A 24,104-nucleotide genomic window follows, 5' to 3' on the forward strand; every position below is an offset into this window, starting at 1 on the left:
AGATTTCCCTTATTTTACTTTCTTTACTCCTTTGATTTGCTGCAGGAAGGACAAATCTGAGTACTAAGTAGACGCATCTTTGCTAAAGGCTGCTTCATTTTCCAAAGTCACACTGTTTTCTCAGATGAAGCATACAGATTTTAATTAGCCTAAAATCAACAGCAGTGTCATATTTGTAGTTTCTCTAAATTTAAAGGAGATACATTTTATAGACATTACATAAAAATGACCTCAGCAACCATTTATGTACAGGAAGCTATGCTCAAAATTTATTTCCAGGATAACCTAATCTTACCCCCAAAAAAGTAAGGTAAAAATTACTGTATGTGTAGACTTTCCAGAAGCTAAAAAATGTGAGATTAAGTCACCTTTTTAAAAAGAATGAAATACTAGTATTAGGCACAGCTGACTCTGTTAGTACAACACAGAAATGCAGCAAAGAAGAAAGGGAGATTATAAATTAAGTTTCTGTCTATGATTTATGTATTTCAGTTGGTTGAGTTGCAACCTTCCTAATGAATGCAATGAATCATCTAAATCACTTAAATTGAGACTGAGAAATGACAGAGCTGTTTCTCTCCTTACCAGTGCTTTCCCACCACCAAACACTGCATCTTGTTAGGACAAAGACTTCAAGTATTTCCTAACAATACATTAGTTCTCCATTCAACACAGAAAAGAATTAACAACTTGGGTGAGAAGGTTATAACTTTCTATGGGACCAATAATGCCATAAGCTATGGAAACATCAGTATGTTTCCAATAGTTATCTGTTACTACAGAGTTGAAAAAGGAATAATGCATTGTATAACTATTTTCCGTACAGCAGCAAAACCACACTTGAGTTCTTCACACATTCAGAAAAGTTTCAGGTCTACTGAACAGATTCTGCTCTACCCAATAATGTAGCTCTTCAAATGCTGTTTTCTTCTAAAATTGCTATATAACATCCCTACAATTCATTAGTATGTATTTTTACACTGACATAAGTCAGAGTCTACTAAACTACAGAACTAATTCCACCAGTGGAATAAAAATCATGTCAAGATGGTAATATGTCATCAGTTCTTGATTCTGCTTTTGCACAAGTGTCTGACAGGACAGCAGGAGCCCCCCAAAGTATCAAGCTTACAATGAAAGCAGAACCTCTAAGAACACAGGCACAGGATGACTTCAGATGACCCAATGTATAAATATGAATCAAAAATGGCCTGTTACTAATGCAGCCACTACAGCTGGCTAAAATCAGTCTTTGAGTATAACAAAGAGGACAAAGATCATGTGAAAAATATTCCACATATGGCAAAAACAGAGGAGATAATAAGAAAACATAAAATGATAACTGCTAAGAGAAAAAGAACAAAGAAAGGACAGAGTGAGCAGAACTGCTCCAGCATTGCCATCCCCACTCAAGTATATGACACCAGATCAGCTATTTATCCACCCAAGTCCTCCTTCATCTTCAGTGGAGAAAAAGAGGTGGGTTTTGATTTGCCACCCACCATATTTTGCTATTGCAACTCAACAATCATACATAAAGCATTTTATTTTGCTATCTATCTGGGTGAAAGAACAGCATATGTATGGGTGCATGTTTTCTGCTCCAGCATTCCGATAGAGTAAGACTGATAACCGCAGCACTGAGTCTGAGTAAACTCAGAGACAGGAACAGACTGAGCATAATATGGAGTGTTTTCTGTCTGGGGGTATTATTTTGACTGATTGTGTATGTGAACAAGAGTCCATGAGACTGAGTAGCACTGTACATCTGTATTGGCATGTATGCTTTGTTCAGATCCTTGCTAAAGCCAAGAATAAAGTAATGATGTTAGACAGCTTCCAGAAATCAGCTTTTAAGAATGCCATTTTGATTCATCCCTTTCAAAGAAATAAACTATACTTTCAAATCTAGTTTATGTTAACTACAGAATGAGAGAGAGTCTTTGACTGTATGTGACTTTTTTTTTTAACTCTCAACAGCAGAACTGACAAGTTCCCCCCGCCACCTTCCTGATTTTTTTTCTTGTAAGCATTTTTCTTTTTAGTTGTGTTGTTTAAAATGCAATGTTGGCAATGAGATATTGCTAGAGGCTTTGGACTGATGCCTTCTGAAGCTTCCACTTTTCCCAACTTTTACTAGCAATAAAGAATTTGTTTCTAGAAACATGTAATTTTAATTACAAAATTACCCCCAAACATAAATGGAATTTAATTGGTTACAAAGTAATATTTTCACATAATCAAGGGATTGTTTGGGGGATTTAAGGCATAATTTATTAGTTCTGGATAAGATGCACATTTTGATTCCTACAGGCAAATAACAAACTGATTAGTAAGTGTAATAAAGCAGTTTATTTGTCTGACAATTGGCAGCTATAAGTGCAATAACTTACTTGATCAATTGCCATTTTAAAGAACATTAAAGCTTCTCATACTTATGCTATCTATATGGTATGCAGATGAACAACAATACAGCATTACCCCTATTACACCAGTGATTTAATATGATGTTTCTGCCAGGTTTTGTACCTTTCTATATAATGCAAAAGGAAGTAATTACTTTTTGTACTGAAAGATTGAAGAATTTACTCCCTTTTAGACATGCAAAGAATTTTACTATAGGAAGAACTAAAGATGATAGCTTCTCTCGATCAATTTTTTTTCTGATATTCAAAACCACACGTATCAGTTTTGAGAAAGAGTCTAAGCTTTCCAGTCACTTAGTTCTGCAGAATTCTGTAGTTGTCAAGTGAAGATAGCCACCTCTCTCTGGCAGGAAGCTTTTCCTATTTGTTACATAAAACGAAGTTCTTCTCATGTTCCTTAATTCAATTACTTTGTCAGGTAACATCAATAGCTAACAGCTTTTGGAGTCCAGTTCCCTGATAGCCTAGCCTCACTGAATTCAGTGGATCTAAGCCAACACAGGAAGCCACCACAGAGCCAATAATTACCACGCACATTTCAGACAGACATTATACAATGGAAAAGACTATGACAAATGTATAAGATCACCTTTTTGAGACCAAATGATACCTCAGTGATCTAGGTAAGAAAATATTTACCAGTCAGAAGTTCAGATGAACTGAGTACACTGCCTTGAGAAGGTCAGTGGAGATTGCCTTGGTTCCCTACTGTTTTACTGAAAATGTCTTACACCCAATTAAAAAGAAAACCAGGAAAAAATATTACATTAAAATCACACAAGTTTCAAGAAAAAGTGAACAAGTTAAAAAACTTAAACACAAAGACAAATGAAATGTGATAAACCTTAACATGCAAGACACGTAAACACAAATACATTGAGAAAACAGTTATTCTCATTTCAACTCAACATCAGTACAATTAACCCCATTCTTCTACTACTCTCAGAGAATCTCATTTAAAACAGATTTACAAAGCAGATCTATTTTAAAGTCTTTGGCACACAATCAATTCTGGAAAGCTATTTTGTGCTATACGAGAAAGGTCAAAAACCTTGTTAAAATTCTAACAGAATTTAAGTTTTAATGACTGGAAACTTATGTTCTGTATCACTGAAAACTATAGAGCAGAGTTTCTATTTATTGCCATTTTTTATTAAGCCAATTACAAAAGTACAGCCCTACTAGTAAGAAGCTCAATATATTTCGATTTCTAACACAATATTCTGAGAGACCTTACATAATTTAATTTTCATAATGAATATTTTAACAAGTGGTACATTCCCCTTTTACACTACAAGCTTTCAAAAAAAGGTAGAGGAGCACTAAGGAAATACCACAACTCATTCTTTGGACTCTTTATTCCACTGTCGAAGTTGCGAATTATCTGTCAATTAACTTATGTTTTACCTCATTTCCTGAAAAAGTGGTAGATTTTCCTAGCTTTCTACTACCCAAACAATCTGCTGTCACTAATGACTTCTACCTCAAATCATCTCCTTGAAGTAGAGAAGCATTCTACAATGGAGAACTGAAGTACAAGGTAAAGATAGCAAATTGTACAATAATAACTCTACCATTCTACTTGCATAATACAACTTCTACCAACACTTCCCCTTCACATATCACTTACTTTCTGAGAAATCTTTCAGGTTCCTGTGAATATTCCTAGTCCTCAGATGCAGTGATGACCAGGAGGATCTCCAACCTACGGTTGGAGGCTTACTGCTTCCCCTTTTTCCCAGCAGTTTGCAATGCTTATGGATTCTAAAAAAATTTACATTAATACAGAGATAGCTCTCTTGCCACTTATTCAGGATTTGCATATAAGTTTGAGATGAAAACACATAAAGTTTGCAAGTCAACCAATGCAGTACTCTCTTTAGCTATTATTAGTAATCACCAGCTGAACTACTCTAGCATTAGGCAAGAATTCTGCATGGACAAAAAGGTAAACTATCATTATGTAATCTACCTTTCAACTAACAAATTGCTGATTAATTCAATCTCTTACTGATAGTCTCTATGACAATAATTATTCCCCATAGCAAATAACACATGCAGCATTTAAAAATGTCTCCCTCTCCCATCTGACCTCTCTGCATAACAGGGATTCTGAATCTGTTCTACTTAAAAATCAACATAATACATTAATAAAATTGCTAGGAAAATCCTTATTTATCAATCATAATTTTACTCTGTACAGTATAAAAAACACTTCAGACTTGCATTGCTGTACAGTACATACCCCATGTTCTTTAGCAGCCATAACCACTTTTGAAAGAATATCTTCTTCAACAAATGGCCTCACAGCATCATGGATAATCACTACTTCTGGTTTCTGGAGCAGATGGTTGGAAAATTCATTCTCTGCAAATACTTTCAGTCCATTGAAAATTGACCGATGACGAGTTATTCCACCTTTTACTATCGTAACTCTTTTGTGGCCATATCTTTCAATGATAGACTTCATTATTTCAATATTTTCAGGAGAGACCACCACAATAATGTCGGCTATCCAACTTATCCTAGAAGAAACAGTACAAAACCAGAGAAAGTAGACATGAATGACTAAATAAAAGTACAGATATCTCCATGAAACAAAGAAATTAATATAAAAAGAAATTCAAGCTGGCTAAATAAAGCATTTCGCAATATACTCAAGTCCATGTTTTTGTGTGTGTATTAGCACTCCACCCCTAAAGGGAGAGCTACGTGAGAGGATCTCTACCAATACATGGATGTCGACCAAAATAACTGGAATTCTGGGAAGGGACTTGCTTCCAACAACCAGTTTGCAGGAGGAAAAGAAAAAAAAAAAAGCGCACCTTCTGATAACCCTTCGAAAAGCCTTCAAAACATTTCTTACTCCAGCCTCATTCCTAACTTCAAACACAACTTCTAAATCAATAGGCTACAGTCTGTTATTTTAGCCTTCTCTAAATTCAGTCTCCAATAAATTGGTAAATCCTGGGTCCTGGAATACTCCATGTTCTACTCTGCAGTACACTGTGTTCAAGTGAATAAGAGGATCAAGAAAAATTCTGAAACAAAGATCACAATGTAAAACCACAGCTATGCTAGGTAAAATTACCATAATATGAAAAGTATATTTTTAGAGAACTTCAAGCTTTTACTGTTGGTATCAGCCTAGCTCTACAATTGAGGGGTGGTGTGGGGGGAGAATGACCCACAATTCACAAGATTAAAACCAGTCATAAATGAAGTTAGGCTGAAGTCATACTTGTGTCAAAGGACCTAGGAATACAAACTATAGTCACATGTGGCATACTGTACTTCAAAATAATAGAAATACCATAATTGAAATCCAACTATTTGAGTGCCTTATTTCCTAAACACTATCTAGAGAGAATAAAAAAGGATTTAAAATTGTTTTATTTCCTTTCTGTGTCTCCACAGATGACAGGAGGGTTTTTTAGCATGACAGACAAGAAACTCATCAGATGAGCAATGATTACAAAAACAGTTTACTATTTACTATAGTAAAATTACTCATGTGTAGCCTACATATCCAACTAGGAAGGGAGACAGACAAGTATGGTATATTCTCTCAACTAAAACTAGTAAAACTATTGAATTGAAACCAATTTTGCAGACACAAGACAAAGGTACTAAATACTTCCAGTTGGAAAAACGAGAGTAAGAAATTTACAGTTCAGAAATATGCAGGCTCAAGGTATTCGTTTCTGCAATAACTCATGAGAAGGCATTGCCTAGGAACTATTCTTACTCCAAAAGCAGTCATCTGTGATACAAACCAATCCCCTAGAACTATGTGAAACAACAGAGCATCTTCCACCTTCTGTATGGTTTTTTTGTAATTAATAGAACTCCATGGAAAATTATTTCAATGAATTTTAAAATAACTATTAAAAATAAAATAAATGGAAGTGCTATTAGCATTCTTCAAAGGAAAAATATTTGTCCTTATGTTCATTATATTATTAACCAAGGGAGAAAATACAGCCAAACCAACATATTCTCAGCATTTTTTTAAGTATTGAAGTTGTTCAAATGTAAAATCTGAAGTCATATGGTTTCAAGTTTCATTTCAACTTGTCACTCACCACAGGTTCATGAAAAGGTTTTCAAATTAGTCCTGGCATAGTCCTATATTTAGCCACAAAACTTAGCACCTCTGCACGACTTCAACTCACAACTAGGGCAAACTAATTGGATTCATCTCGGTTCTTCTTTTGAATATTGAGAGCCAGTCATTTAAATAAAGCAAAATTTAAGAAGAGCTATTTCACACTAAATAAGAGCTCTGCACTTCTATTTGCAGAAAGACTATAGCCTTACACAGTTCCCAGAAGCAGTGGACAGTCTGCACATTCACTAGTGACTGTGTAAGAAGAGCACTGACATTTCCCATTCTGGAGTCAAAGGAAACAGATGATGAGGCAACTCGGTAGTATACAGCATCTTCTGAGAAGAAGGGAAGAGAACAGAAGCACCGGCCAGCCTATGATAAATCTCTGCACAGGCAGGGTGGAATGGCTCAAGGCCACCAGTGATACAATACACCAAAAAGTGACAGGATGCGGTCACAGCTCCACCCTGTGTCTGGATAAACACATTTATAAACTTGAGTATGTCCTCCTTAAACTCATTCTGGACTAATGTCTATAATTAGAGCTGGGATTTAGAGATGCAAACTATTCATGTAAGAGTATAAAGGTATCCTCTAGACTGATTAGGTCCAAGAACAGCTTAGGCTTTGAAGCCTAACATGTCCCACCAAAACTCATGAAAAGTACTAATTCAGTAAAGTATACGACAAATTCTCATGAATGAGAACTGTACACCACACAGGTGCTTACTCTTTTAAAGACCTGCTTATGGAAATGTTTCAAAGGGTTTTAACGAAGTAGAAAGATATCAATATACACTCAATGTGGCAGTAAATGGAACTTTTTTTTTTTCCTCCTTCAATTTGTCACCCCCTTTTCTTCAGAAAGATTTCATACTAAAATAATAAGAAGCTCAGGACCTGCTCGAAACAAGTTTAAAAATAGTAAACACCTGTGCCGGTTTTGTCTGTGACAGAGTTAATTTTCTTGATAGTAGCTAGTACAGGGCTATGTTTCAGATTTGTGCTGAAATAGTGTTGATAACAGGGATGTTTTCGTTACTGCTGAGCAGTGCTTACACAGAGCCAAGGCCTCTTCTGCTCCTCACCCCACCCCACCAGCGAGGAGGCTGGGGGGGCACAAAAAGTTGGGAGGGGACACAACCGGGACAGCTGACCCCAACCGACCACAGGGATATCCCAGACCATATGGCGTCATGCCCAGTATATAAACTGGGGGGACCTTCAGAGTGATGGTGTTTCTCTCCCCAAGTAACCATTACGCGTGATGGAGCCCTGCTTTCCTGGAGATGGCTGAACACCTGCCTGCCGATGGGAAGTGGTGAATGAATTCCCTGTTTTACTTTGCTTGTGTGCACGGCTTTTGCTTTACCTATTAAACTGTCTTTATCTCAACCCACGAGCTTTCACACTTTTACTCTTCTGATTCTCTCCCTCATCCCACTGGGGGGGGCAGGAGGGATGGGGAGTGAGCGAGCTGCTGTGTGGTGTTTAGTTGCCAGCTAGGGTTAAACCACAACAACACCCTTTCGATTTTATAACTGTAATATTAGATGAAGATAATGCAAGCTTCAGAAAGAATCAGCACAAGGCATGAAAAATACTGTACCCTAATGTGCTTTAACAAGCACTAAATACAGAACTCTAGTGCTTCCATAGAACATAGGCTGTAGTTCTAAAGCAGAAACTCAGGTCTGATCAAATGAAACAAAAGTAACCCCAGTTGTAATCACTCTACAACTGCCTTGGGAAGACCTCAGTATTAGTAGAAGGAAAACAATGAGGCAGAAAAGGACTATATGTTTGTTTCCTGTAGCTGTCCTTCTCATCATTACCTACAGACAGGCAGACCAGCTGCCTAGTAGAAAATAGCATTGTTTTATTAAATTTCAAACAAAAGTACATACATTTATATTAGCTGAGCTAGAACTCAAAGTAAAGGAGCTCATTAACTCAGTAACAGATTAAGCTATTAAATAACTTCACAACACAGATGGCAGAGGAAATGAAATAACCCATGAGTTATGCTCTGAGACCGTACCACCTAAATGGCATGCTCAGGTACAAACGTGACTGAGGTTAACCCTCTATCCGTTCACTTACATAGAAACCAGTGCTGAGCCCAAAATCTGACATAAGGCTTAAATACTCACACTCAGTTTCTTGCAACTCTTACTCAGACTAGTAACAATCTATTTAACATATAACCTACTGAAATCAGCAGTTGTACGAGCAAAACAAGGCCAGAACCAGGCAGTCACTGCTGAGATGGCTTCAGTAGTTTAAGACATGATCTTTCACTGCCACAGAAACTCTTCAGAGGTACAAAATAAATCATTATATTACTTTTGCTGATCTTATTATTCAAGCACCAAACGAGAAAAGAACTGTCAAGAACAAAATGCATTTGCAGAATGCAAGCATAACTTCCTTTTTCTCCATAACAGTTTTGTTATGACTTTATTGATATATGAATACATATGTATCTTATACATTACAAAAGTGGACCCAGGGAGCTTTTAAGTCTGAAAAGCTTCACAGGTACATCAAGAAAGTTTTAAGCATCTCACGTACAGAAGCCATTCATTTTTTTCCTGAAAGATGATGTTCCTTATTAGTCAGACAAGATAACAAAGATACCTTCATAAAGTTAAAACAATTGGATTGTTTGCTATGATTATTTTTAGCTCATAACCCTAATCAACAACAAGCTAATGCTAACTGGACAAAAAGAACTACCACAATAGATACATTTAACAAAACTGTAATTGTGTGACCTGTAGAGGTAGTGAACATGCATCAGTCAATGGGGAAAAATACCTGGCAAATAAACTACACAAGACACTTCCGAAGAGGCAATTCTTTGGAAGCTTCCCCCAGGTGATGTTTTTTTTACATCAGGCCACCTGTTTTAAGAGACTACATTACAGTAAACAAAGTAAACAAAGCTGTCTGAAACCTTTATGGAAAATTTTTATTCTGCCAGTAAACATATTAACTCTGCTTTCCTCTTTCATAACTTCTCACTGTACTTTCAACAACTGGTGAAATATGAGCACAGCAAGAATAGCAGCAGTTTATTTGTCCCACAATGATTTTAAAATCAACCTTTACCTTGGTCTGTTTTCCTCTCTACAGCTTTAGTAAAATATGTGTGCGCATGTACACAGAGCTGAGATTTCTCCATCTTAGAAAAGGAACTGGAAAGGTTCTATTCTAAACAAACATACACAAAAAAAATGAAATTAAGGAAGAACCCTACTAGTTTGCACAGAAGCAAAAAGGAGGAATGCCATTCTAGTTCTGTTGAACTTGATGCAAAAGCCTTGCATAGGTCAACAAAAGCAGAAACAAATTCAATGGGGAAAAAACAGACATTTAAGTACTGTAACACATTTTAATTTTACCCCCAGGATAGGACCTGACCTTCCTATCTGTGCCACTGTACTGGCAATAAAAACCAATCATTTCTCCTCACCCTATTTTTTTCTCACCTTCTCTTCCTAAGGGCATCATCTTTGATTATTATTGGCAGGCCAACGTTCTACATGCTGTCATCCTATGCAACAGGATGCACTGCTTATTCATTCATGTCTGCTCTTGTCTTGTCTGCCAGTTTTTCCACATCAATATTTAAAATTCTCACTACTTTCAGCTGAACAGTGTAAAAATCTTTTTATCCTCATTTTTAAAAAGCACATGCAAAGCAGCTGCAAATTCTTGATTTGCTCATGTATTTCTGTCTATATGTTGCTACATATTTTCCAGATTAAAAAAAGCTCAAAACCAGCTGCATTAGCTGAGATAACCAGTTCAATATAAGTTATTGCAAGTTAAAGAGTCAATGATACATTCAATTAGAGCAGATAAACAATAGACATCAGAAGATAGTATCAAGCTAAACACAGAAAATCTGCCACTTCTGGGTGATATATATGACAAACTGCAGTTCCTCAACATTACATTTTTGCGCGTACATTCGCACAAAAAAGAACAAGGTACCTCCTTTGCGGTTTCAGAGTCAGAAGTGTTGAGATGAAAATGAAAGCCATTCCAAGCTTTAGGGTACATCTGTTCCCAACTCCCCATACACATACATACCAACCAACACTCCAATTCAGTACAGAGATGGTAGAAAGCTCTGCCTGTGAGAGCACTGGTACCAGTTATTGCACTTCTAAAGTTAAGTGGAAGCACTAGGTTGTTACTCTCACAATCAACTTGGGATCACGCGCCTGGTTGGCCTGTACAATTAGAATTCAACCTTCTAATTTTCTGCAGCTTTAGGACATAAATATAATACTGTTGCTCAAATAACTGTTATTTTCCCAGAGCTTACTGGCAGCAAAAATGAAAGATTATTTTTTTTTAAAATGAATAATGTTTTATTTTCCTATGAATATCATTTCCTCCCCAAACCTCACTCTGTTCTCTTTTCCAGGTCTCCAATACACTAAGTGAGGATATTATTCTTCTCTGTAGATTCCCATGACATTTTGGCAGGAATTACAGCTATGACAAGCTTTGGATTGGAGGTTTTGCTTAGTGATGTGTTTAGCTTTGTGACTGGCTGTTGAAAACTAAATAAAGAAAACAAGCAATATTTCTTTCATAAAGTAACAAGTGACCTGAGGGAAGCTTCTCTGGGTGGTAATGGAAAAAGAGTCCCAATTCTGATGTTGTACAAGTTTCCATCAGTCAAGAACTTTGGGAGATGTTGGCAATTCCATTTCTTTTCACTACCCTCCACTCCTCCCATTTAGTCTCTCTAAAATCTAAAGGTTTGCTTTTCTACAAGTTACTGCAAAACATCCAGATCTGACACTCCACTCCTACTTGCAGTGTTTCAAATGACACTAGATACAAGACTTACATTATGTTAACATTTGACAATAATATATTAACTGTCAGTCACATGCCTAGAACTCAACGGTCTTATGAAAAGGAAAAACCTGACTGCTAAGATATCCTATTACTTAAATTCTTTGCTCCAATGTAAACAAAGAAAATTTACGCATGCTGCTAACACGAGCTATCAGCTTCTAGCCCAGTAACCATATCTTAAACAAAACCAAGGGGGCATTTAAGCTTCTTGCTGCAGCGGGGCGTTTCACCATGGACTATAACGGTGAAGCCTAACGCAGCGCTGTACACCACTGAGTTCACCCCGCTATGAAGAGTGGATTCTTGTTCGAGGCCTCTAGACACCACTGAGACCATCTCCGATGGCCACGGCCGACTAGATCTTTCTTTCGGGGCCTCCGGATAGTATTATGACTGTCTCCAACGGCTATGGCGGGCGTGTAGCTCACCAAACCAGCCACCGCAGCTACAGAAACCCTCGAGCTTCGAGGCCGACGGCCTCGAACCGGTCTCCAGCAGTAATGGAAAGCGACACAGCTTCAAGGCGCTGGGGAAAGAGGAGAGCCGCCGGGGGCGGCGGTGACGGAGCCAGGCTGGGACGGGGGAGAGCGCCCAGCTCCCGCCCGGTGCCTCTCCCCAGCCGAGCCTGCCCAGTCACAGCCGAGAGCACCCCCGGTCCGCACCGGGCCTACGCGCTCCCGGCCGCCCTGTCGCTCATCGCCCGTTGACTGGGCGCGGCGGAAGGAGATCCCACCGCAACGCAGAACCAAGCCCTCCGAGGGGCGGCCACGCCGGGGGGGGCGCCCAGGGCCGGAGGCGAGGGCGGCGGGCGGCTGCCAGCGGCTTTCTGGGGACTGAGAGCACGGCGAGGGCCGGCAAGAGCCGGCGGCCGGGTCTGAAGCGGCGGGGGGCCGGGGGCGGAGGGGAAGGCCCGCAGGGCGCGGAGGGGGAGCGGAGCGGCGCCTGCCTCGTTACCTCTCCATCGCCCGCACCGTGTAGCTGACGAGCGGCCTCCCTTGCACGGCGCAGAACTGCTTGGGGGTGGCGCCACCCAGGCGCTCCCCGCTCCCGCCCGCCGGCAGCACCGCCGCCACCGGCGTAACGCCGGGCCTGGCGTCGCGGCTCCCGGGGCTGGGCTCCATCTGCGCGGGCCGCCGCGGCTGCTCCGCTCCTCGCCCTCCCCGCCCCCAGCAGCAGGAACGCGGCCGGGACGGCGCAACCGCCCGCCCGCGTGTTTTATTTGCCCGCGACGTCCGCAATCCAAAGAATCCAGCGCCCGCCCGCCCCCAGCGGGCACCGGGCCCTACTCCTCGCCCACCCCGCGCTACGCGAGGCCCCGCAGAGGCCTGCGGGCCCAGGCGCTGCCGGGCAGCCCCGCGGCATGCACCTAGACCCCGGAGGGAGGGCCGGCCGGCCCGCCTAGAGCACCCCGGTACGCAGACAGCAAGCACACGACACCTCAACCAGCATACTGCAGCCCCTGGCCCTTTAAATGCCCGGCGCACAAATGGTCCCCCACAGCGCATGCGCGACCGAGGCGGCCTGCTCCCACCTGCGGCGAGCCGGGGTGGGTGGTGCCGGCCGCGGGGAGTGCGCGCGGCTCAGGAGCCGTCAGGCGGGGCGGCCGCGCGGGGCGGGGTGGGGCGCCCCGCTGAGGGAGCGGCCGGAGGGCGGCGGGCGGCCCGCAGGCCGGGTGATGCTGCCGGGCCCCGTCCCGCCCGTCCCCGCAGGGAAAGGCGGGGGAGCCGCTGCCTCTGCGTGGCCTGTGTCGGGCTCCGCTGATAGGGGCGGGATGCCCTGTGTGCCCGTGAGGAAATGGATAGCTCCAGTTCATTGGAGCCGGGGGGAAGGTGCCTCGGCCGTGAGAGGCTGCTTCTCCGCCGGCTGGCTGGGGGCGCCTGCCAAAATCTGGTGTGCGTTGCCCTTAGTCCCCGGAGGGGGAGGTCGAAATAGCAGGAGTCGATTCGCTGGGAGAGGCTGGGATGTTCCGGCTCGTCTTGCGGTGTTACCGTGGGCAGTAGCTGAGACGGGTTGATTGGAAAACTCCCAGGGCTGATACCCATTAGGTGGCAGAGGAGGCTTGCTAAGCGTGACATCAGGGCGCACATTTGTAATCGGCAAAACAGGCCTCGGGCTGGTATGCCTGGCTTCTCTGTACACCTTAGGCTGTAACTTGAGTGTATTTGAACACTGTTGCTATGCTCTGTCCTCATCTGAAAGTTTTGGACATCTCGCTGTAAAGGTAGCCTTGCAGTTTTGAAGGAACTCTTGTGAGCTTGTTGCTGCTTATCAGGGAGCAGTGAGGGCCAGCCACCCCAAAAGGGAGGGGGAGCCTGGAGCAGAGCGCAGTATCAAGGCGGGCGAGAACAGTAGCCTCACCAACAAGGAGCCAGGATGCTAAGCATGAGTGACGGTCAGGATCGGACCCTCAGGGTCAGGCATAGTTCAGAGATCACCCGGCAAGATCTCAGGTGGCAGGTCGCAGGGCAAGCCGGGAAGCTGAGCCAGTGGGTGCGGGTCAAGGTCGGGGAGGCACCAGACCAGGTGCAGACGTAGGGGGCCAACAATAAAGACTCTGCTTAAAAGTGTCTCTCAAGGGAAAAGGAGGAAAGGAGGGTTAGGCCCTTGCTTCTAGGTTTCTTCGTAACAGCTCTTATTAGTGGAAGAGCTGGCTTTGGGCTTGGCAAGCTAAACTCCTTAACTCAGCCAGCTAAACTGCTTCAAGGTGGGTGCACCCAGGGCCCTAACGCTGTCCTCTTTGACATTATTTTTAGGAAAAAAATCAGTGTCTTATATGCAGGGTGTCCTAAAATGACCAGAGGCTTTAGAGTCTGTAGGATTTTTTGATCTATTCTTTATATCTTTGAGAAGCTAACTAATTTACAGCTTTTCACATTTCTTTTAGTTGTGTTAAGAGGAACCTAAGTAGAACACATATGGAGACTTTTTTGAGGAGTAGTTCTGACTGAAAAAGCAGCATGGAAAGAAGTTTGTTATGTCCCAGCTGGGCTGCTTTGTCAGTGCTAGCTGTGGACTGGGGTAAAATCATCGTGAGTAGGAGTCATACAACAGGAGTGAAGTGATTCCTGCCAGCAAAGGCAGGGTTCACAGATATCCTTGATACCTGCAATAGCAGGAAAGTCCTGGAAAATTGGACAGTACAGTGGAGAACAAAGGCATTTTACATGCAGAGGTGTCTTGACAGTTAAAGCAATGAACTGAAATTACATCAGCTCATACCGTGCAGCGAAATATGAGAGGGACTGATGGCAAACAAAGGAAAACCTTTTAAATGAAGATATACAGATGCGCCTTCTAGATAGTGATGTCTCCAAAAGCTTCTGTAAGGAACAAATGTATTATCATGGGCATTGAAGGAAATGGGTGTGTGAAGAAGAGGAAAGAAGAGGAGTTATACAGATGGCTGAAAAACTTCTGGAATTGAGACCCTTTTCACCAGTGAAAGCATTATCTAGAAGTTGAACTGCCTTCTTCCCGACAAGTGTTGGTCTCATTGTCTTCAAGACTTTATCATGTGGGATTTTTTTTAGAAAATCCATTGCCTCAGAAACTGTGTTTACCTGATTCTTTACCTTTGTAGTGGGTCTTATATTTTCTTGTCTTGGAAAGTATTTCTCTACACCTAATTCTTGACTGATGACATATATTTGTCTGTTGTCTCTTATCAGGACTTCCAAGTTTTCCCTGACTCATCCCTTCTGTGCAGATTTCCGTCCATTCAGCATCACTTCTCTGTTATCAGATGCCCAAAATGAATTTTTCTTCTTAAGGTAGGCAACTCCAGCATCCACAATCATCTTGGATCGCGTAAGTGACATTATTCTGACTTTTTCTTGCAGCAGTTCATTCGTGGCAGGTTGTTCTGCAACATTCCCACTTTTTTTAAGTGTAATAGACATTCTGAATTCCTGACTCAGGTCTTTATACTTCCATTCATAAAGAACACAGACGTTAATCTAGTCAGCTGTAGCTAATTTTCCAGACTTTTTTCTTGTTTGCATTATTATAAGGAGCAAAATAAGGTCTTTTTACTTCGTAGGGCTCCTCCCACTGTACATTGGTTCTAAGCGGTAGGTAAGTAGGATGTTCACAAACACAACCTTCAGAACTATTTTCACCTTCCTTCTTGACATTGTTTTTACACTTAGAATCATAGAATCGTTTAGGTTGGAAAAGACCTTTAAGATCATCGAGTGCAACTGTAAACACAACACCACCATGCCCACTAAACCATGTCCTGAAGTGCCACATCTATGTGTTTTTTGAACACCTCCAGGGAAGGTGACTCCACCACTTCCCTGGGCAGCCTGTTCCAATGCCTGACAACCCTTTCAGTAAAGAAATTTTTCTAATATCCAATCTAAACCTCCCCTGGTGCAACTTGAGGCCATTTCCTCTCGTCCTATCACTAGTTACTTGATAGAAGAGACCAGTACCCACCTCACTGCAACCTCCTTTCAGATAGTTGTAGAGAGCAATAAGGTCTCCCCTCAGCCTCCTTTTCTCCAGACTAAACAACCCCAGTTCCCTCAGCCACTCCTCATAGGACTTGTGCTCCAGGCCCTTCACCAGCTTTGTTGCCCTTCTCTGGACACGCTCCAACACTTCAATGTCTTTCCTGTAGTGAGGGGCCGAAAACTGAACACAGTACTCAAGGTGCAGCCTCAATAGTGCCGAGTACAGGGGGACAATCACTTCCCTGCTCCTGCTGGCCACACTATTTCTGATGCAGGCCAGGATGCCGTTGGCCTTCTTGGCCACCTGGGCACACTGCTGGCTCATATTCAGCCGGCTGTCAGCCAGCACACCCAGGTCTTTTTCTGGCGGGTGGCTTTCCAGCCCCTCTTCCCCAAGCCTGTAGCGTTGCATGGGGTTGTTGTGACCCAAGTGCAGGACCCAGCACTTGGCTTTGTTGAACCTCATACAATCAGCCTTGGCCCGTAGATCCAGCCTGTCCAGGTCCCTCTGTAGAGCCTTCTTCCCCTACTCCAACAGACTGTTGTGCCTAGTACCTTCTCCCTCACCCAGCCATGTTTCCCCACTTCGTTTCTTTCATGCATATTAATTTCTTCTGTGAAGGATAAAAAGGCAAGAGAGATCGCAGAAAGAGGATCACATGCCAAAATTAGTTCTGTTCTTGTTCTGAAGCCCGTTTTCCTTATTATGCTAGGTGGACGAGGCTTGATCTGTCCAGAAGAAATTATGTTTCATAATAACTTTGATGGATGCAGACTTCAGTGTCATTTATGGTGAGATTTGATGATCCAGCCAAACAGCACTTTGAAGCTGCTTTTGACTGCACTTGAATGTCAGATGCTTCAGAAGTTTTCATGCTTTCCGCAGCCCCTATGGAGTCAAAAGATTCTTGTCTTGTGTTGATAACACCTGTTAGTTCTTCAAGAAGCCCTTCAGTATAAGTTCTTGGAGTCTTTGTTAGACTGAGCTTGTTACTGATATTTCTCCTTTTATTTTCTGTTTTCTTAGACAATGATGCGGAAGGAAGAGCATATTTAACATCATTATCAATTTATGCTGTGTCTTAGCATGAGTTAAGAAAATTGGGATATTTTTTTTTTTACATCTTTTTAATATTCATTTGATAGTAACATGCAATAAAACACAGTGGCATTTTTTGAATACATAATTTGCTTCAGTTCCATTCCATTTTGCATTTCTTATTGAATCAATCAAATAATTTGGTTACTGTGCGTATACGTGCATGTTCATATATAAACATTTGAAGTAGGGTAGAAAGTAAATTCACACATATTGGAAGAACAATTTTACATGGTTTGTAGTTAGGTAAAGAGGGACAGAGGCAACATTTTTGCCTCAAAGCAAATAAAGAGCCAGCTAATCTATCATTACTGTGCAGGGGTATAACATCTGAAACTACAGTAGTAGTTTGCAATTATGCAGTAAATATGCCAATCATATGTTTGAAAAGAAAAGTGGGGGGTTTTCTTTTTTCTTGAAGAAGATATGTACAAATTGGTATCAAATTACAGAAGTGAAATTCACCTGAAAATTTAACTGCTGAGAAAAAAAAAAAAATCTCTTTCTATAACTGAAACTCATAATAGTGTTTCCAGATAACATTAAGTTATTGGAGTGGTAGAAATCATACTGAAAGGTTTCTGTGAAAAATGAGTAAAAGAGTAAAATTTCTTAATTTAAAGTTGCAATAGAGTCTTCTGCAGATGACTGAGAAATTGTCTATCCCTTTTTCAAAGTAATTTCTAAGCTCTTGAAGCATTTTGGTTTTCATGCAGGCAATATAAGATGAATTTACCTTTTGACTAGCAGCAAGGTTCACTATTATGTGTTTTAAAGGCAAATGCATGCAGTCAAGGAACATTTTGCAAATTAAAGTGAATTGTAAAAGCAAAATTAAAAAAAAAAACCAATACTTCCTACTGTGGAAGTGCGAGATCTGTAAAAGACAATATAACGCTAAAAATATTTAAAATCTGAGAGCCATTTTTGCAGCTAACAAAGTATGTGCAGCATTCTGAGCAGTGAGGCAGGCTTTTAGCCAGAACCTTGTGTTTGCAGGATTGTATTTCACTAATTTTATCCAGATATATAAGTTATTACTTCAGTGGTGGCAAGCCATAAAATGAACACCCAGAGCTGTAAGTAAGCAAGTGGAATATCAGTTCTCTTTAGAGAGTTTTTCTGTTCAAGTAGGATAGCAGACTTGGCTTTCTTTAAGTCACCAATAACTGTCTCTAATTGCTGAAGTCACTGTTTACAGAGACAGACACAGGTTCTTTGCATATTTAAAGAGATTAGAAAGTCCCCAAAAAGAGAGTATTTCAGGTTTTAGCTTGGATGTCTGTTGCTATTTATAGCAGTTTACACGAGATCTCAAAGTCTTAGGCTTCATCATAATTTCTACATCTATGAAGAAAAAAAAAAAAAAAAGAGAAAGCATAGTCTGGGTAGGCATTTTGTTTCCAGATATTTCATTTCAGTTCCGACTGATCACTAGAGAAAGTAATCGTGTGATAGGGGTTTTTTATGCTCTTCACCATCTTTTACTTGTTGCCTGCAAGTGAGACCTAATCAACCCTCCACGCAGTTCTTTTGGACTGATTTATATCTTCGTTGTTTCAGTCTTTGTTGCACAGCAGCTGCCACAGAGTATTTGCTCCATGGTGACAGTGGTTCCCAAGTCAATATCAAGTCATAGGGAACATACAGCTTGAGGCAGTATAATAGATAGTAGAATGTTGAAAAAGGCAAAACTATTTTCCCTCCAAATTGTAATTAACACCTTCAGGGAAATCTTATCTTATTTCATATTAGCATATTTTTATGTTTGTATTTTTACAAATATGATTGCAAAGGGTTATTTCTTGCTCTGAGATTCTTTGATGAAAGATGCTATAGATGTGTGGAATACTTACATAAAGTATTGTGCTATTGATTTGCTCCTGTTGCTGTGTGGAACAGAGATCAAAACAGCATGTATTCAGCAAGGGAGTTATGCACATGCATAACTTAAATGATGTAAATAGTTGACTATCAAATATCAAAGAGCACTTACAGGCCTAATATACAGTGTGCATAGAATCACCTATGGAACAGATCCCTAAGGGGAATTCTACATGCTATTGCCTTCATATGCAGTTCTGCAAAATATTTCTGATGTATGGTTTTGATTTTTGACAAAATGGTGTAAGGAGACACAAATTTTAGTTAATGAGGTAGAAGTGTTACATGATTTTTAGGTTGTTAATAGTTGAAGTGTAAATAGAGAGTATGAATGCTACAAATGTAATGGAAATGTGGTCTCTGAACACAGTGGAGTGTTTCCATGCTTGCACATCATTGTAGGTACGTGTTGAAAAACATATGTTGAGTTTCACCTGTTGCATCAATGTGTTTTATGTCACACCTTTGGTATTGTTTTACATGGTTCTGGTAGATAATTTTTTTCTAGAGTCTGTGAATACTTGATACACAGAGGAATCATCTTGCTTATGTTCTGTGCAAGTGCTAGAGAAAAAATGGACAGAGATTTCGTTTGATGTTTGACACACATTTTAAAGCTTCACCCTAAAATGTTATATTCAGCCTAGAGTGTTCATCCGTTCTCTACTTGATAATCCTTTAGGCTATTTCTCTGGGGTATGGAAGGTTAGTTAGCTCAAGAGCTAAGGAGTATTTTGTGTACACAAAGTAAAAGAATTTAAAGATAAGAGAATTACTCCATAGTATCTAATCCAATAATTCATGAGAGCGAGCCCTGACTGCAGGAGTTTTTGTGAAATTCAGAAACGTTGAAGACTTGAAGAAAGTCTTCTACTACTTTGGGGAGTGCTTTGGCAAGTAGGCGATGAGGTGGAGGCCTCGTAATTTTTCATTGGAAATGATTGATTAGTCTTAAACACTTGGCTCTGACAGGGTCTTCGTAGATTCTAGATAGGTTGGTCAGATGTTAAGTAATGCCACAGTTGGGTAGGGCTATCTGCTCAGCTTTAACATCACCATTTATTGTGCTGGTTTATAGGAATTGTGTTTTAGGGTGTTCAACTGTCAGAGTACATTGTATGGTGACCCTAACAATGATTAAGACATGCAAGTTGAGGGATGGAAATCCCAGAGGCTGTTTTCCACTGTCATTGTGACTTAACAGCAGGCACCAGCCATTAGAATAGTGCCCTATCATCTCAGTAAAAAAAGAAATGTTTAATTTATTATTTTTTGACAGGCATCCAGTTATTGACTGGAAAAACAGTTACCTCTGAGGAAAGGCTGATGCTAGTTTCCTTTTCCCAAAATGATTCAAAGCAGAGATAGTCTATGAACTGGTTAAATATGTGGTATTAAGCCATAGATGCCAGTGATACAGAATGATGTAGTGAAACATTAGAGAATACTTAAAAGCTGAAGTTAGATTTGCAATAGAGTTGGGATTTTCACTGCTCTAAATCTTGTTTGTTTTAATTTTGGTGTGTGCATGTTATCATGTCATGTTTTATTGCTTTACCATGTTCTGTGTTATCTCCATGGAGTGTTTATGAAGCAATGTGAAACAGTTCACCAAATTTGAAATGATGGAGAGAATCAAACACAAGCAATGAAAATTTGCAGGCTTGGTATGAATAGGAGTACAAGTTTTACTATTTATTATTACACTGGAAGTATTGCTTCTGCATCTCTTGTCATGTTAATAATGGTCCTTACTCTTAGAATGCCAGGAATGTTATTCATTAGTCCCATGTCTGGAGAACCTAGATGAGCTCAGTCTGGCAGCGTTCATATAGGAGGGATTCCATCCATGTTAAGTTTTTACTTAACAAATGAAGACTGGTCCTAGCTATACCAGCAGGGACTGAAACTGGAGCAGGTAAGACAAGATACTATCCAACACAAAAAATTGGACTTTGCCTTCATTGTGGATTTGTATGGTACACATTAGACAAAACAATCATGTGGAGCTAGTTCATTTTTTCTCTTCTTCTTTTGAATTTTTATTGTTACATTCTAACGTTTTTCGCAGTTTGTAAAGGAAGTGCCTTAAAATGCAGCCTGACTTGTGGAAAGGTTTGTGAATCTTTTTTTCTCTTTCTACACAGTTGCTTTATAGTGAGCAAAACCTGCAGGATGACAGTCCCTAAAACGAGTAGTCCTGTCCTAATCCTTTGCCTCATCCTTTGCTGGCTTGTCCAGTTCTAGTATGAAAATGTCAGATTAGAAAGGGTCAGTCCTTTGATCCTGTTCAGTTTTTAGAAAGATTAAGGTTACAGATTTTTCCCAACTGTAGCAATGTGGCTACCTGTCATCCAGCAATTATAGAGGCTCAGCCTGCTTAACATATACCACTGAGCAACCATCAAAGGTTAACCATTTTCCAACATACTAATCTAGCTGGATACAAACCAGCTACTTAATGAAAAATGTTCTGTATCCTGTTACTGTTTTTCTGAGTAATGCAGTCCAACTCTTCTTACTTTAAAAATTCTTCCTGACACTTACCTGTGCCAGTACACTTGTGTTTCCACATACATTGTTTTCTTCAGTACTGAACACTTCAGAAAATGGATTAAGTAATGCTTCCTTTTTTTTTTTTTTTTTTGTGTCTGTGTGTGTGTTGGAACAGAATTATGGGACAAGTAACCTGACTACTAGAAAGAAAAGAGTTCGGTCATTGAGACACCGTGGGAAAGAGGATTTACATTTTGCCAGAGCCAGAAGTTTCAAAGTGGAGGGCAGAAGCAGGCAGAGTTGCAAGAAGCTGCAGTATTTGAGTAGATAAAGACTACCACAAAGTACTGCATTCTTAAGTTAAGATTCAGACAGTGGCTTGAATGTTCTGCCTAATGAGGGCTTTTATGGAAGAAGTATGCAAAAAAGTATTTAATTAAGCAAATAAAAATGGAAATCCATCTTAATATTTACTTTATTTGTGGCAAAGGATGTTGCAAACATTTTCTTCTGGCAGAAGTGTCAAGATTCAAAACTGATAACAAAAAGTTCAAAAGAAAATACCGGGACAATAGTTGCAGAGAACCTAAAAGAGGTTTTATGGATAACTCACTACCTGTATTCTTAATGGTCTTGTTCACAAAATCAGATTACTGTAATTTTATAAGGGTAACACTGAGGGGGAATCTACTGATAGATTTTATGTAGGTTGTAAGCAAGATTTTGAGCCAAATTCTTCAACAAGGAAGTCCAGGTGTGTGGTAGACCGATAGCTTTCTAGGAAACCTGTTTGTGAACCTTTTCAGCTCAGGCAGTTTTTTTTCTCCTCAGAAAGAGGAGGCTGTGGTTGCCCACCAGAAGATTTGACCAATGCAGTGAAACATGAGTTTCTGTGAAGATGTCAGATTCCAAAGTCTCCCTGACTTGCCCTGGTTCAGTATGGAATGAGTGGATGGTACAGGCACACAGAGCTGTGCATTCTTCCCTTTGCATGGGAAGAGAGGACACAGAGACAGTCAGAAATGGTTATCTACCATGTGAATTTAGACTTGGCAGTCTATTAAATACCAAGGGTAGCATGTGCATTGGCTAATGTTTGGCTTGGCAATCTGCAGGTAGAGCAAGTCTTTTGGAAGTCTCATGAAAAGTTGCAATGATCAGAAGAAAATGAAGGACATGCAGCACATGCTGTCCTCCACATGTCATTTTGTTCCACTTTTTTTTTAATCCATTTTCTCTTCTTTCTCCTCTTCTAGACACACCCAGATTCAGACATTTCAATATCTGAAAACAAAAGATGCAGTGCAGCAATACAACCTGTTCCCTGCTGCTATAAGCTGTTCTGGCTACTGTCCTAAAAATTGCAATAAAGACGTACAAAAGCAAAAGTTTCAGCAGGCTTTTTCAGTGGGAAAAAAGTGCAAGTGATCCTTGCTAAAACCAAAATTTTTGCAGCTTTACATTTTAGAAACACTCAGACCTCTGTTCTCCATCCCAGCTTAATGGCCATAGGGAATCTAAAAGAGCTTTCTTCAACCCATCCCAAAAATAAATGAATAAATAAATAAGTAAATAAATAAAATAATAATCTAACAAGCAACAGATGTTTAAACTTGCTTCAGCTGCAATTAAAACAAAGTCTTTGTGCTACAGAGTCTGTTTTAAAGCTCTGCATAGTCCCTCCATTTCTCAGTGGCTGTTCTTGTGGTAGGGCTAGACAAGTACTTTTCTCCTTAGGCCCTCTCCCTCATCTCTCCACTGTTTCATATAAAAGAACTTTAATGAATGTGCCTGGCTAGCTCTTCTTTAGCCCACCAAAGCATCGGATTTCAGACTGGTTTATGCTTTTACTAAGTTTCTTTGCAATTTCCTCACTAAGTCACTTTTCACTGGGGCTAACAAAACAAATCAAATGTGGAACTCCTAGATCAAGTCAGAGCATGACTTTTCCTCTCAGTAGTCAAAATTAAAAAATGATGCATCCAGTCATTCTAAAAAGAGATTTTAAATATTTCTGTATCAAAAAGCAAGTGTGCCATAGTAAGTACAGTTCAGAACAGCTAAAGGTTTAAACAATGAGACAATAATATACTATTGTACAACTACTAAAATGGGGCAGGGGACAAGAAATAGACAAAGTGTTCAACAAAACATTTTTAGGTGATTTAATATTTTGTACTTAAGTAGATGTAACAAGTGTCACTTTTTGACAGCAGTTTTTTGGGGCGTTTAGTAAACAGAACTATATTATTGTTGCAGTGTGTTCTGATTTAGGACTCTTTTCCAGGGAGCTGAATTTTTTAATTTTCCTTTACATTCATGAAGTACCATATTCCACAAACAGCCCTATTAAAGTGAGTGGTCCTGATTTTCATTTATATTAAGACATCCTCTGTATTTCTTTGTGGTTGTATTGAGGCGTTAAGAAGGCCTGAACTCCAGCTAGGTAATATAACACTACCTCATTTGCTATAATAGGTTGTCAAACCAAAGTTAGTTAAGGAAAAACAAACTCCCAAAATGGAGTTACAGCTCAGTGTTTGTAGAGATTTTTCTCAGCAATTAGTAGAGACTAGTTAGTTTCATGGCATTTAGTTTGATGAGCATTAATTAAGAATGAAGAGTATTTTCTTGTCATGGAAGTACTGAGGAAGGTAGGTGTTGGAATATTAACTCGGTGGTAGGCAATATCACTTGTAAATCACATTTTTCTAGTGTGTCACTCCATATAACTCATACAATAAGTG

The 24,104-nt window shown here is 40.3% G+C and overlaps 1 protein-coding gene across 5 annotated transcripts in view; it reads right to left on the reverse strand.

Moving 5' to 3' along the window:
* CRPPA (CDP-L-ribitol pyrophosphorylase A) overlaps positions 1–12,778 on the reverse strand; it is a 122,413-nt gene extending 109,635 nt beyond the window's left edge. Inside the window, exons 1-2 of one of the 5 annotated variants that reach the window (XR_012653465.1) lie at positions 12,376–12,772; positions 4,672–4,951 (exon numbers count right to left, since the gene is read on the reverse strand). Coding sequence is in view for 4 of the 5 variants with exons in the window: in XM_075050141.1 (XP_074906242.1) it covers positions 4,672–4,951; positions 12,376–12,542 (447 nt within the window). In the remaining variant the exon portion in view is untranslated. Of the gene's footprint in view, positions 1–4,671; positions 4,952–12,375 lie in introns of all 5 variants that reach the window. The other 4 variants (XM_075050141.1, XM_075050149.1, XM_075050163.1 and 1 more) reach the window with 4 other exon arrangements.
* Positions 12,779–24,104: the final 11,326 nt, after the last annotated feature.

Source organism: Buteo buteo, chromosome 2 (assembly GCF_964188355.1).
Source record: "Buteo buteo chromosome 2, bButBut1.hap1.1, whole genome shotgun sequence".
Lineage (NCBI taxonomy): Eukaryota > Metazoa > Chordata > Aves > Accipitriformes > Accipitridae > Buteo > Buteo buteo.